The sequence below is a fragment of the Loxodonta africana genome, chromosome 5 (genome assembly GCF_030014295.1).
Source record: "Loxodonta africana isolate mLoxAfr1 chromosome 5, mLoxAfr1.hap2, whole genome shotgun sequence".
Taxonomy (NCBI): Eukaryota; Metazoa; Chordata; class Mammalia; order Proboscidea; family Elephantidae; genus Loxodonta; species Loxodonta africana.
In genome coordinates, this window is record NC_087346.1 from 27,459,533 (window position 1) to 27,472,971 (window position 13,439).

Consider the following 13,439-nt stretch of genomic DNA (forward strand, 5'->3'; position numbering starts at 1 on the left):
TAAAGGTTATTGCTTGGTGATGCTTATTTGTTTGTCCTTCAGCTCATTTCCAAACAAAATTGAGGGTACTTAGAACAATCCATACCAGCAAGTTAAAACATAAAATAATTGATCAAATTGGGGTAAAGAATGAAATGAAATAAAAACAAGAGGTCAGTATGAAGACCTTACTTTTAAATACTTCTAAGAGGTGTGTTACAAATGTTATCTGAGCGTTCTAGAGACTAAAACAGTTTGAAACCTCCTCCTACCCCTTCTTCAGGTAACAGGCCTTCCCAGTAAGCCCTCACCCACCATCTACATTGCACAGAACTGAAACTCAATGATGGGGGAATCTGTGGATTGTTTTATCTTCCAGCAGTTTTTCAAAAACCTTCCTGGTAGTATAATTACAACAATATTCTGTTGTAATACATAACCTTTTTGGATTATAAGCGAACGTGGACCTTTGGATATTGCCACGTTTAATCAAATATCCAAACAAAGAAAACTATTCAAGCCAGAAATTCCCTCCATCTTTAGCAGGTAAGTAGAGAATTAAATTATAATTGACCTCCCGTTATGAGGAACCCATGGATTTCCACAGGGGGAAAAACCTGAGCACTGAGAAGAAAGTCTCTATTTCACGAACACTGATACAATTTATCATGCATTACTACCACTCCATTGCTTTGCTTGCTTTTTATTGGTTGTGGTTACTTGCATACAAAAGTGAACTTTCAATAAAACTTTATTTACCAAAAAGAAAAAAAAAAAAGTAAAGTTTGAGGAAAGCTGAAATAACAGAAGGACAATTATTTAAAGCAGGAAAGATAAAACATTGCATTGGGGGATTGGCAAACATTTTTAAAGTTCCCAGATTATCAATTTTGTTAGGTGTTTCCATGTGGTGAGTAATGTCTTATATTCTTGCCAAGAGTAAGTTTGTTCAAAGCATGTCCAATCACTTTTGGTATATTCCTGCTAACAGTGTCATTCACATTTTGTGAAACATATAACTCCACATCAATTCTGCCAAAAATAATTAGGTCATTGCAAAATACCAAAGCAAAGGAAGACACCAATTGCTTTCTTAATATAACAATATTGTAGTTAGTTGCTGCGGAGTCAACTCCAATTCGTGAGGACTTTATGTGTGACAGAAGAAATGTTGCCAGGTCCTTCACCATCTTCATGATCATTGGTATGTTTGAGGGTACTGTGTAATGCCTTCCAACCTAGGCGGCTCATCTTCCAGCACTATATTGGATAGTATTCTGTTGTCATTCATAAATTTTTCACTGGGTAATTTTTGGAAGTAGATCACCAGGCCTTTCTTTCTAGTCTGTCTTAGTCTGGAAACTACTGAAATCTGTCCACCCTGGGTGACACTGCTGGTATTTGAAATAGTGGTGGCACAGCTTTCGGCATCATAGCAATATGCAAAGCAGAACAACTGGATGAACTGACAGATGGGTGGTAGTAAAGAAGCGTAAGATAGTAAAGAGTAGGAATGCTTAACACTTTTAAACTGATTTTTTGGGAGGGAGTATTGATTCAAGTTAAATATAAATGATTAATTAATTTTAAAGTGTACTACCTGGGTGAGGGGTACAACAAGGCAACTACCTGCTCTCTTTTGTACCCACTTGCACCAGTATTCTCAATCTAATTATACAGAGCAGCCCTTGTTTTCTGACTTCATACGTTTTTCTCTTCCAAGAAAATCAGTGATTAAAAAAAGGGGGGTGTTTGATACGATGGCTAAAGGCACTTAATGTCTCATTATTATTAAGTACAGGTATAACTTGGTAGGAGGTTGTTCACCTAGGCCCTCAACACTTCACCTGACCTTTGAGGTCAGGGTTGCAGGAATCTGTCTTGGTGCAAAGCATCCCAGCTCTTCCCGCTGGGGCGCTTTGAGATGCTGCGCGGGCTGGGCGTGGAGCGAAGTGGGTCCCGGCTCTTACCGGACCTACGCGTTGGGTTGGAGGAAAAGCGAGGCGGCCCAGTCATTGTTTTCCCAGGCCCGAGGAAGAGCGCCCAGGATAGCAGCAGCTCTCACTTTCGGAAGGCTCCCAAAACTCCCGGTTTTTGGGCTTGGGAGGGGTCCCCTACATGGCAACCTTCCACTTCCTAGAGCGAGGCGAGGCGCTCTGCGAACACATCCAGTCACCTTTGCGCGCTTCCCAGGAGCCGCCTCGCCTCACAGCGCACCCCAGCGGCCGCGCGGCCTCCCAGCCGCGGCCACTCTGCTGCCGGAGAGTTCGCCTGTCGTCGTCACGGCCGCCTCAGGACCCGGGTACTCGAGAGTCGGCCGGACCCTAGGCAGACAGAGGGGCAGCTGCGGCCGAGCCCGCCCGCTACACCTGGGAGCGGTACGGAGCTGGAGGGACTGGGCGGGGCGGGAAGCTGGCCCTGCGCCTGCAGCCTCTCCGCCAGCCGACCGGGCCGGAGCGAGGCGGAGGGGGAGGGTCTCGAGGAAGTGTCCTGCTCCTCCGAGGGAGGGACCCTAGCTAGGGTGGAAAACCAGCTCCAGCGAGACGCGGAGTCGCGCGGCGCAGATCATGGAGCGGGGCGACCCCGGCCCCGGGCGGCCGCAGCAGCAGCGGGACCAGGACTCGGTAGAAGCGTGGCTGGACGATCACTGGGACTTTACCTTCTCTTACTTTGTTAGGAAAGCAACCAGGTAAGAAGAGAACGCACGGAAGACCTAGTCGGGGCATGGAGAGTGACCTGGGACTGTTCTCTTTCGCCCTTTGAATTTTCCCTTCCTTCCCATTAAGCAGCCACCAGTTCCCCGGCCCTTTGCTTTTGAAGTAGGTCCTTGGTCCTGTTATGGATAAATACCTCTACTTTAAAGTGAGTACGGTAACTAAAACCGAAGCGTCAGATTCTACCCAACTTGCTCACAAAGTTCAAATACAAAAATGTATGTGCCGACCCCCCCGCCCCAGCTCCCGCCACCCTGGTCTTCCCTGGGAGCAAGGTTATTTTTATATAACGTCGCTCATGGGGCCTTCTACCAGCCCCTCTCCTGCCTCTTGGTTTTCCTAAATCCCCTTAGCGAAACCAAAACACTTTTTTGAGCCCCTTCCCTGTAGCTCCGGAAGCACCATTTCCAACTCGGTCCCAGTGGCTCCGCTCCTCCCCGTCCCCCCTCGCCCCGGCCCTGGCGGGGCGGGGAAGCCGGGGTAGAGGCGAGACGACCGGAGAGCCCAAAGGCAACAACATGCCGGAACCTTCCCAGAGTGAGTGCGGTCGCCTTTTGCCCCTTCCAGTCCCCTCGTCCCGCGCGCCTCCTTTCACTCGCGCTTTCGCAAAAGGCGGTGCCGCTGGAAGGAGGGGCTCCACGGCTCGCACACAAAGGGCGCGGGGGAGGTGCACCGGGGAGCGAACCCCGGGAAGCTGACGGGTCCCGCGCGGCCCGAGCCGACCCCACAGGCCAGCTTCTCCTGGTCGGGAGCCAGGCGGAGGGCGGCTGCTTCGGAGCGCGGGGAGGAAGGAGCCTGACCCTTTGGAAGCAGCTCACAGCAGGCAGTCGGGGCGCGCGTGGGAAACGCTCGCGGGAGAGTTGGGAGGAATTGAGACCGGAGCCGAGGGACGAGGAGGGTGGAGCGTGGCGGGCGGACTCCCTGAAGCTTGAGGAGTTAGTGCGAGGCCGGGGTGCGGACAGCGCTCCTGCGCGCGGACTCAGGCTGACTCCCTGACGCACCCCTTTGGAGCAGGGGCTGAGCTCCGCCGCCGCCACCAGCGCAGGGCAGTGGCCGTCGGACTGCGAGTGCTGGCCATCGCGGCCAGGAGGAAGATGCACGCGGGGCGGTGATGGTGGAGGAGCCGACCGAGGCTTCGCGCCACACTCCCGCCTGCCGGCGCGCGGCTGCGGCTCTGCCGGGCGCTCCCCGCCAGGGGGCGGCGCAGCGCGGGACGAGCGGGCAGCGGCGGTCAGCGGCGCGGCGTCGGGGACCGTAGGGAGCCCGCTCCGAGTCGTCGGCTTCACCTGGGCAGGTTGTCACCCTCCCCCGCTCGCGCCTCCTGGAGTACAGACTCGGCCGAGGCCGCAGGGTCTGCATCTTGAACTTCCTACGTTTGCTATGTTGCCCTTTGGAGACAAAACAAGGTACTTGCTACTGCATCCCCCGCCCCATCACTTCCCCGGGGCGCGATGGGGACGGGTAAGGGGTGGTGGGGCCTGGGTCACACCGACGGGGCGATTTCCCAGTGAAAATGAACTATATATTTTTGTGTTCCTTTATTCTCTTGCGGATGTATTACTTTGGGGTTTTAGATGGGGTTTTTTTCAACCCTGTTTTTCTTAACAAACGTTCAGAGTTGGTGCCCCTTTGATCACTTTCCGCGTTTTTTGATGAAGGCAACGGCTCCGGGGACAAATCTTATCTCTTCTGCTTACTTACTCCGACCTCCTTCTTTAATTCCCGTCCCCTTTTTCCTTCCAAAATCCTAAACAGGAGCCGCCAGAGGATAGATTTAGTGAATAACCCTGGAAGGAGAGTGGTTTATTTACGAAGGGCACTTTGCTGCGAGTTTTAGGCTGAGGCACTAACGCCATCTAGGTCTGGAATTATCGATTGCTTATGGGGTCACCTGCTACTCCGAGGCCATCTGTCCCCAGTTTTCTTTCTCCCTTGCACACTCCCACCCTTTTGCTCTCATTGAATTATAGCGCATAGAACGGCAAGCAGGGAGGCGAACTAGGCTGGTTTTTTGTGTAGTGTGTGTGAAAGTGTTCTCTGGAGGTGTTCTAGGCAGTTCGTTAACAGCTTAAGGGACAACGTTATTAGTCTGATATTACAACATAAATGACCTTTTCTTTTTTCTTCCCTCTTCCTTCAGAGACGTAAATTTGGCATGATTTGGTAGTAGTTTTTGACTAGTCATAGTTAAGAACAGTTCATTTTCAGAGCTTGCAAAAACTTTGAAAGTGTAGTCATATTTTACTGGAAAATAAATTGAGAGAGTACGGTTACATTTTGTTCCCATTAGGATTAAAATTAGAATTCTCAAGTTTACATTGCTCCCTCTGTGAAGCTTAGATCACCTGAGACTCCATAAAAAGAGTTTTCCCCCCGTTAAGGTTTTTATATTATAGTTGATGTTGGCAATAGGCTGAAAGCTTTCTAAGGCACGTGTGTGTTTGTACTCTTAAGAGTATGTTGAGTATAAGTTAGAAAATGAAAGTGTAAAATATTTAAGAGTCGTGCAGGCCCTCAGCATTAGGAGGTATAAAGTGCTGAAAGTCGTCACTAAAAAATATAATCGAAGAATTTGCGTGTAGCCGGAGGCTCTTCCTGAAACAGTATTCCACTTTGGGATTATGTTCGGTGCTATTAACTGGAAACTTACTTTAAAATAAAGAGTGAGAGGCTGCTGATTAGTTGATTATAAAAATACCAAACTACTAAGCCCATTGTAGTTCATATGATTGTGGTAAAATTTTATTGCATACATTTTAACTTTATAGCTTATGGTTTTTAATAAACTTTTTTTCTTTTTTTTAATAAACTGGAAGCTCACATTGCATTTTTCCATTTTGTTAAATGTAAAATGAATACGATCTGCAATTCAGGAAACCTGTGAAACAGAATAGTTCTGTAGAAGCATTTGGATTCAAAGTTTTAAGATGCAAAATAAATTTGGACTCAGATTGTCCATCTGCACTAGTAAACAGGCTTGCTGATGGAACTCTCTCTACATTATTTGATTTAATTCAACATTCTTGTTTGTGTCTTTATCCTGCCCCAGACTGAATAGTCTGCCCCCATTGGTAGTCATTGAACAGAATGCAGGCTCTGGCATTCCTGAAGTCTCATTTGTCGTTGCTGTTGTTGAGTGCCAGAGAGTTGATTCCAACTCATGGTGACCCAGAGTAGAACTGCCGGTAGAGTGTTCTTGGCTGTAATCTTTACAGAAACAGATCACCAGTTCTTTCTCCCATAGAGCCTCTGGGTGGGCAGGAAACGCCAGCCTTTGGGTTAGCAGCTGAGTACTTAACCGTTGTGCCACCAGGGCTCCTTAACACCTGTAAATTTTAGTTAACCTTGAAAGCAATTATGCTCTATGTTATATTGTTTCTATAACTAGCTTCAAATACGGAGCAAAGGATCTCATTAAAAGTTACAGCTTGTAGCCTAGCAATAGGTGTTTTATAGTAATCACAACTTGTTTATGTGAATTTGAGAATGTCATTCGAACAATTCATGATGTAATCTATTGGCATAAAAATTAATTTGGGGCTACTTACTTGATTACAACGTCTGGAAACTCACACCCTCACTGTTCTGGACGACGTGCGGTCTTTTGAGCCTGAGACACTGTGAATGAAGAGCTCTGATGCATACACGTTCACAACTGAAGCCTTCCTAGTGCTAATGCCGCTTCACTGCTGTTGTTGTTCTTGACAGCGTATTAGAATACCGATACCTTTCATTACTTACTAATCAGCTCTGTGATTGTGGGTGGTGTTTTAGGTCATTTAGTACTGTAGGGGTGACATGATTGATTTTTTATTGCTTTGTTTTGTACTAGGCAAAAGCTGCAGAATATTTGGCATATAGTGGAAAATAGGAGATAGTAATTGAGGACAAGGTTTTACGACCGCTTGGATCAAAGTCCAGAAACAGAAGTTCTACGCTCCCATGTAGTTCTCTGTGATAGATTTTTACTTGACACCACAGAGCTGTACTGAATTGGTTGAGGTTCCAGGTCCTGTGTTTGGGATTCTTCGTTTCTGTTTCTTTGTAATCCTTCTCCTCATTTCTAAAAGCAGTAAAATTTTTACCTGCAAAGCATCTATATTAAAATCAGACAATGGATATAAAATAAGTACCACTATCCATTTAGAAGTTATTGTTCTATAGTTACGTAGAAATATAGACTTGATCACTATTTTAAGACAAATGATTTGTTATGCATATTTTGGTAAGCACTTACTAGTGTTGAAGATAATAAAATCCTTTAGGCATTGGCTGAATCTTTGTCACTATTTCTCATATTTTTATGGTGGCGATCCTGGTGCAGTCATGGCCTGTTTCCCTGTATTGTGTATAGTTAGGGCCCGTAGAGCCAGCTCTAAGCTGCCTTTTAGTGCCCTGGAAGCACTCACGTGGATTGACGTCCTCCTGCCTAGAGGAATCCCTAGGAGCTCCTGAAATGATGCTTCTCATTGCCTTCCTATCTCTAGTGACCTCAAAGTTTCAAGTTCAGACCCATTTAGGACATGATTCTTAAAAAGGTGGTAATGTAATGCAGTGGCAGGTACTCATAGGTGGAGATCTCAGTCGATCTGTCTGCTTAGTTACACCAAACTTAAAAAGACTTGGAGTCCAATTCAGCAGGATTTTCTTTTTCAGTTTGTGCTCTGAAGATAGGTAGAAATTGGCAATATTGTCACGAGATCGTGCCCTTAACACCCCAGATTAGCAATTATTTTAGCGTCTTCATTATGCCCTGCATTAGAATTTTCTTTCTAAATAATTTGCGTAAAGAAGTGTTTTGACTTTGCTCTCTAGTAGCATTTCTTTTAAAATATTTGAAACTTCTTTCAAGTTGTCTGGCTAAAGTTTGTATCCTGACTCTTTTCTGATTATAGGGATGGTGTCTTACTCAGACGTTCCCCTTCCACTAGATTCGAGAACACACATCAGCTTAGAACTTTGCCTGGGCTTCCTAGTGTGTTTTAGTAACGCTCAGGAAGGATTTCTTTTGTACCAGAAAAGGCTAAACAGAACTGCTTGGTATTTATTAGCTTATCCCAACTAGTTTTCAGCCTAATATTTAATTGAACCCATAATTGTTGTATTGAGTTATATTTGTTTTTTGTTCTTAGAGCTGATGGTAGGATAAAAACCTCTTGCGTGGATAAAAGCCTTTAGTAGAACTGCCAGCCAATTAAATCACTAAGTTGATTGATACTGGAGGGTTGAAAAATGACCAGTTTCTGAATTTCGGATGCAGACTAGCAACTGACTTTGCAGGACTTTCTGTGAAATTAGTTTGGCCACACAGATGTAGATTTAGTTGACCGGTGTTACAGCTGACCAAGACTGGCTCTGGAAATATGTGTTATGTCAGGTTCTCAGTTACAAAGTGCCTGTGGGCTACATACCTAGGAATAAAGATTGAAGAAAACCTTTCCACATGAGTCATTCATTTGATATTTAACTCAGTAATCTTATTTGCTGACATGCTAGTCTCAGTTTATTTTGAATTACGTTACATTTTTAAGATGTAAGTGCTTTATCCATTTTCTTTGAATAGTAGATAGATATAATTTTTGTTTATATTTATTGCCAGTGAGATGTTTAAGGCAGATAAAGCAAACTGAGTATTAAGCTCATAAGAATTATTTTGATAAGTATTCTAAAGGAGCTTTTAAAAAGCCTGTAAAGATACATCTATTTTTCTGTTTTTTAGTTTGTAGTGAACATGTTTTTAAAGTCTTACGTGCCATCATTACCCTCTTTATTTTTCAGGAGAGGGGAGACTTCTCTGTTGATTCTGAATCGTACCGTAAAGTAAGATTAACTGTTTGCTGATTATCGTCTCTGAATAATTTTATTTACACCTAAGCGTAGAAGTGAACCGAGCTCATTTGGTATCACATCCCCAGTGATGCTTATGAAATATTAGAAAGTAAAGATCCTGATCTTTTGAGCTTGTAAAGTAATTAAAATACACACACACAGAATCACTGACCTTTAGAGTTAGCAGGATCATGGAATCCAGTGTTTCTCAAACTAAGCAATGTACCCCTGTTAAAGAAGGACATTTAGTGATTTTCAGTATATTAGTCAGGAAACTTTTGGCCACAAGTGATAGAAACAACTCAAACTTGCATGAAATTGACTCGCATGATTGAAGGGCTTGAGTTTGACTGTGCGTTCAGCTGATGAAACGATCTTGTCCAGATTCTGTCTATAGTCCATGCACCCACCCATCTGCCGCAACAGAGGAGTCTGACAACCCTCCATCCATCTTTTGGCTCTCTTCTAGGTTGGCTTTATTCTCCTGAATGCTTTCTCCATGTGCCGATAAAGTTTCCCCCTGGCCTGTGTATGTAGGTCTTAAACTTCCAGTGTTAGAGAAGCACCTTCTTATGTATATCCAAAAACCAGTTGTCACCCACTCAGCTCTGATTCATGGTGACTCCATGTGTGTCAGGTAGAATTGTGCCCCATAGGGTTTGTAATGGTTGATTTTTTGGAAGTAGATTGCCAGACCTTTGTTCCAGGGCACCTCTGGGTGGACTTGTACCACCACCATTTATGTTGGCAGCCAAGCGCATTAACATTTGCACCGCCCAGGGACTCATTACCTGTGTCAGTCCTCTCAGAATTACTCTGGCCTTGCTTGGGTCATGTGCCTAACCTGGACCAGTCATTCTATCCAGGAGAGAAGGGTTCTCTGACTCCTCTGCTAGGGCAGGTAGCCCACAGCATTGTATGTCACTGGGGAAGGGCAATTCCTAAAAGAAAGTAATGTGGGTATACCCAGAAGTTCCAGATATCTGGCATTCCTTATGTTGCTGCCTTCTATTTTAATGTTACTTAAATGTAGAATATTTAAAAGAAAGTATAAGTTAATCATAGTTACAACATCTATGCAGCTATAATACGAAACAAGTGTACAAGTTAATTAGGAACAAAATGATAAAACTCCAGCCAAGTGGAAATTGAGAGCATTCATTAAGTTACCCTTGGAAAGTAAAACCAAAAGCAAACCCGTCGCTGCTGAATTGCTTCCGACTCCTAGGCCCCTGAGTGCCCCGTGAAGGGTCTGGTGAGGTCAGCTCGCCTTGCTACACTTGCCCTGTGATGACTCACTTCTCCCACTGGGCCTCTCTGTTTGAACAGTCATGAATCTTTCACTCCTATGGCACAGGATACCAGTTTTTGGTTTTTATGCATATTTATGTGTTAAATTTATCTCTTTTGTTTTCTCATTATCCCAGAACCGTTGGGCTACAGTGTGATTGTAAACACAAACATAAACCTGAATGCTAAAGTGCAGGGCAGTCCTTGGTTCCAGTGAGGGCAGTAGTGGTTCAGTGGTGGAGTTCTCGCCTTCCCTGGGGGAGACCCAGCTTCAGTCCTGGCCAGTGCACCCCACGTGCAGCTACCACCCATCTGTTACTGGAGGCTGTGATGCTGAACAGGTTTCAGTGGAGCTTTGAGACTGAGATGGGCTAGGAAGAAAGGCCTTGCGATCTACTTCTGAGAATCAGCTGGTAAAAACCCTATGACTCACAAGGGTCCAATCTGCAGCCAATCGTGGGAATGGCAGAGGACCAGTTCATAGTCACCGTGTGTCAGAGGCCGACCCCACGGCAGCTAACAACAGCTTGGTTATAGGGTGACCATCCAGAGAGTCTAATGCACATACACGTACAAAACTGTTTTCCCAGAAAATGTACAGAATTTCAAAGCATAGTTGTTTTGGGCACTTGGTACAAGCATATTCACTGCGTGGATTTCAGCTATGTTTTCTTTCACATGTGGTAGGTTTTCCTTTGAGGACCATCTTTCATATCATGTGATTGTGAATGCATGGAAAACTACAAAACATTGTATCCCTGCCAACTCTCAGTCAGATTCGAATGTAAAACCGTATGAAACAATTCTGCTTTTTATTTATATTTGGTCCCAGTAAGATTCTCAGATGTTTTCATGTCTGGAGAAAACTTGGAAACACTAAGTAACTTTAGGCAGAGGATTCATTTATTTGCCCTGCCAGACCCAAGCGAACCACTCTTGGTAATACCAGAGCAGAGATTATTGGAAGGGATCATTTGATTGTTGCTAGCTGCAGTTGAGTTAGTCCCCGACTCATGGCGACGCCATGTGTAGAACTGCTCGATATCATTTTCTTGGCTGTAATGTTTACAGAAGCAGTTTGCTGGGCCTTTGTTCATTTTGCCAGGCCTTTTTTGTTCAGTTTGTCAGGCCTTTGTTCTGAGGAGCTGCTGGGCGGGTTCAAACTGCCAACCTTTAGATTAGCAGCTAATTGCAAACTGCATGCAGCACCCAGGATTCTTCATTTGGAGGCACCCCAAATCACCTGTTTCATTTAATACCCTACTGTGGATCTTTTAATCATTTGTTTTTCTAAACTAATGCATCTCGAAAAGGAGATGCTATTGGCATTTAATGTTCACCTTTTCTGTTGTCATGAGGGGCTGTCTAGTCCCCTGCAGGCCGTTTAACATCCTTTGGCCCCAGACACTAAATGTCAGGAGCACTGCCATCATGTGGCAGCAAGTACACCCCACACATTCCCCAGGGCCCCAGAGCCTGGCGCCACCACTGTTTGGGAACCACTGTTCTAAACCATTTCAGATCTATTTCTGTTTTCTTATCTTTTTAATAGTGGTTTTCAGTGGTTTGCCATTTTACCTTGAAAATCATTTCTTTTCAGTTCCTTAAATATATTCCAGACTTTGATAGCCGTTCCCTTGTTTTGGGAGGTGAGAATCTCTACAGACTTTGAAGTATCTTTTCCATATTTTAAAAAAAAAAAATTATGGATGAATGTTATTAATGGTTTAAGCAGAGCTTTTTGTGGGATTGTGTAAAGTACTGGAAAGGGATTTGAGCTGGAAATCCAGACCCCTCTACTTTGTTCCCAGCTTTGCTGTTAACTAATGTGACTGGGGCCAAGTTAGTAAACCTCAACTTTCACGTAAGGAGTGGAGGTAGGCGAGGGATAGAGGCAGAGAGAGTCATAAATGAGCTTAAAAATCTCTCAGCTCTCAGAGTCCTTGATTCTTACTGGGAGAGCAGAGCATCAACTTCTCAGATAAACAGTTTCATTCTTTAAGGATTTTTCCAAATAGAGTAGTAGATCCAGGTCCAATTATGCAGACAGCAGTAACTCGAACTGTATAAAATAAAGATCTAAGAGCAGAAAAAATACCTAATGTTGTTTTTTGTATGAGTTATATTTGTGTGTTCCTATGGATAATTTTAGCAGATTTCCATATCAGTTAATTACGCTTCCCTTTCCAGGCAGAAAATTTAGTATATGCTTTTTGTAATTCTGGCATTAGTGATTAATTCACATGACTGATGAAAAAAACATTCAAAGACAGAAAAAAGGAGCATAATTTTCATAGTAGAATTTATAAGCATGAAAATGCATTGTGGTTTATGTATCATTTGGAGCCTGTACTTTTTCTTTCCATTTTGCTTTAGGTACCCTGTAAAATCTCTCCAAAAGTTACTACTCAAAGAACTGGCCATATTGCCATTTTTGAGGCCTGGGGCTGGCATCAGCCTACTTTTGGAATTTATACAAGTAAGCCCCCTTAGATGAGAACTAAAATGGACCAACTTTAATCCCTAAATCCCCATATAGCAAAGAATGTTAAAGCACTGTTGTATCATGTATTAAAAAGCAAGCTGCAGTTCAGAATTACGGTTTTGAAATATTTTTATGGTTCCCACAATAGGTAATTAGTTGTATATTTTCTCACATTTATTTTCAAGCAGTTTTATTTAGTCTTTGACTGGTGGGGGGAACTTCCCCAAAAGTTATAACTTGTTTTTGGAAAAAAATTAACTTCTAAGTAGTAATGTAAAAACAGGAGCCTCAGTGGCGCAGTGGTTAAGAGCTCGGCTGCTAACCAAAAGGTCAGTGGTTTGAATCCGCTCCTTGGAAACCCTATGGGGCACTTCTAAACTGTCCTACAGGATCACTGGGAGTTGGAATTGACTCAACGGCAACAGGTTTAATGTAAAAACAAGATACACAATTTGAGTTTTTCTAAATTAAATATTCAGCTCCTAATCTTTATGTGAAATTCAGAAAATTATGTCATATGTAAATGTAGTTACTGGTCTGGGGAGTCCTTTTTTTAGTTTTAATTTGAGAAAATACTAACATTAAAACAATCACACCCCTTTTTTCCTTTTTTTTCTTTAATGAAGTATTTCTGTAAAGAAATTTAGTGCTCTTCAAATTTGGGGCCTGAAAAGAAGCAATGGTTAACATCTAGCTAGTCTTCAAAAGCTCAATGAATAGATTCTCTATTTTTAGTTAAAAAAATTGGTTTTTAAAATATACTCCATTTACTCTTCAATTAACTGAAAACAGTAACTGTCATGTGTTAAACATTTACTGTGCAGCAGGCACTATGCGTTCACTTAATACACATTATTTCCTTTAGTTTTCTTAAAAACCCTATGCAATTACTGCTGTTATCCCTGTTTTACAGAGAGAGTAAATAATGTACCTAAGGCCATACTCTTAGAGGTGGTTCTGAGGTTGGAGCCCACGTCCGTCCCATTGAAATCCCTCAACCATCAGGCTCAGATTTAATGCCATGAGGAATCTAACTCAGGGAGAGATTGAAGTTTCTCCTAGGGCCTCTTAGTTTTGTGCAAGCACAGTACTGAATGATGTGCCTAGAGACTTTGCCCACATGGGTTTAGTTTCCATATATA

At 43.6% G+C, this 13,439-nt stretch overlaps 1 protein-coding gene across 7 annotated transcripts in view; it reads left to right on the forward strand.

The window, feature by feature from the left end:
* The first annotated feature begins 2,240 nt into the window (after positions 1-2,240).
* The window catches only part of PDE5A (phosphodiesterase 5A), a 160,572-nt gene continuing 149,373 nt past the window's right edge, over positions 2,241-13,439 (forward strand). For 4 of the 7 annotated variants that reach the window (XR_002785850.2, XR_010322028.1, XR_010322029.1 and 1 more), the window contains exon 1: positions 2,375-2,668. Coding sequence is in view for 2 of the 7 variants with exons in the window: in XM_003410498.4 (XP_003410546.1) it covers positions 2,547-2,668 (122 nt within the window). In the remaining 5 variants the exon portion in view is untranslated. The other 3 variants (XM_023548615.2, XM_064285406.1, XM_010590526.3) reach the window with 3 other exon arrangements.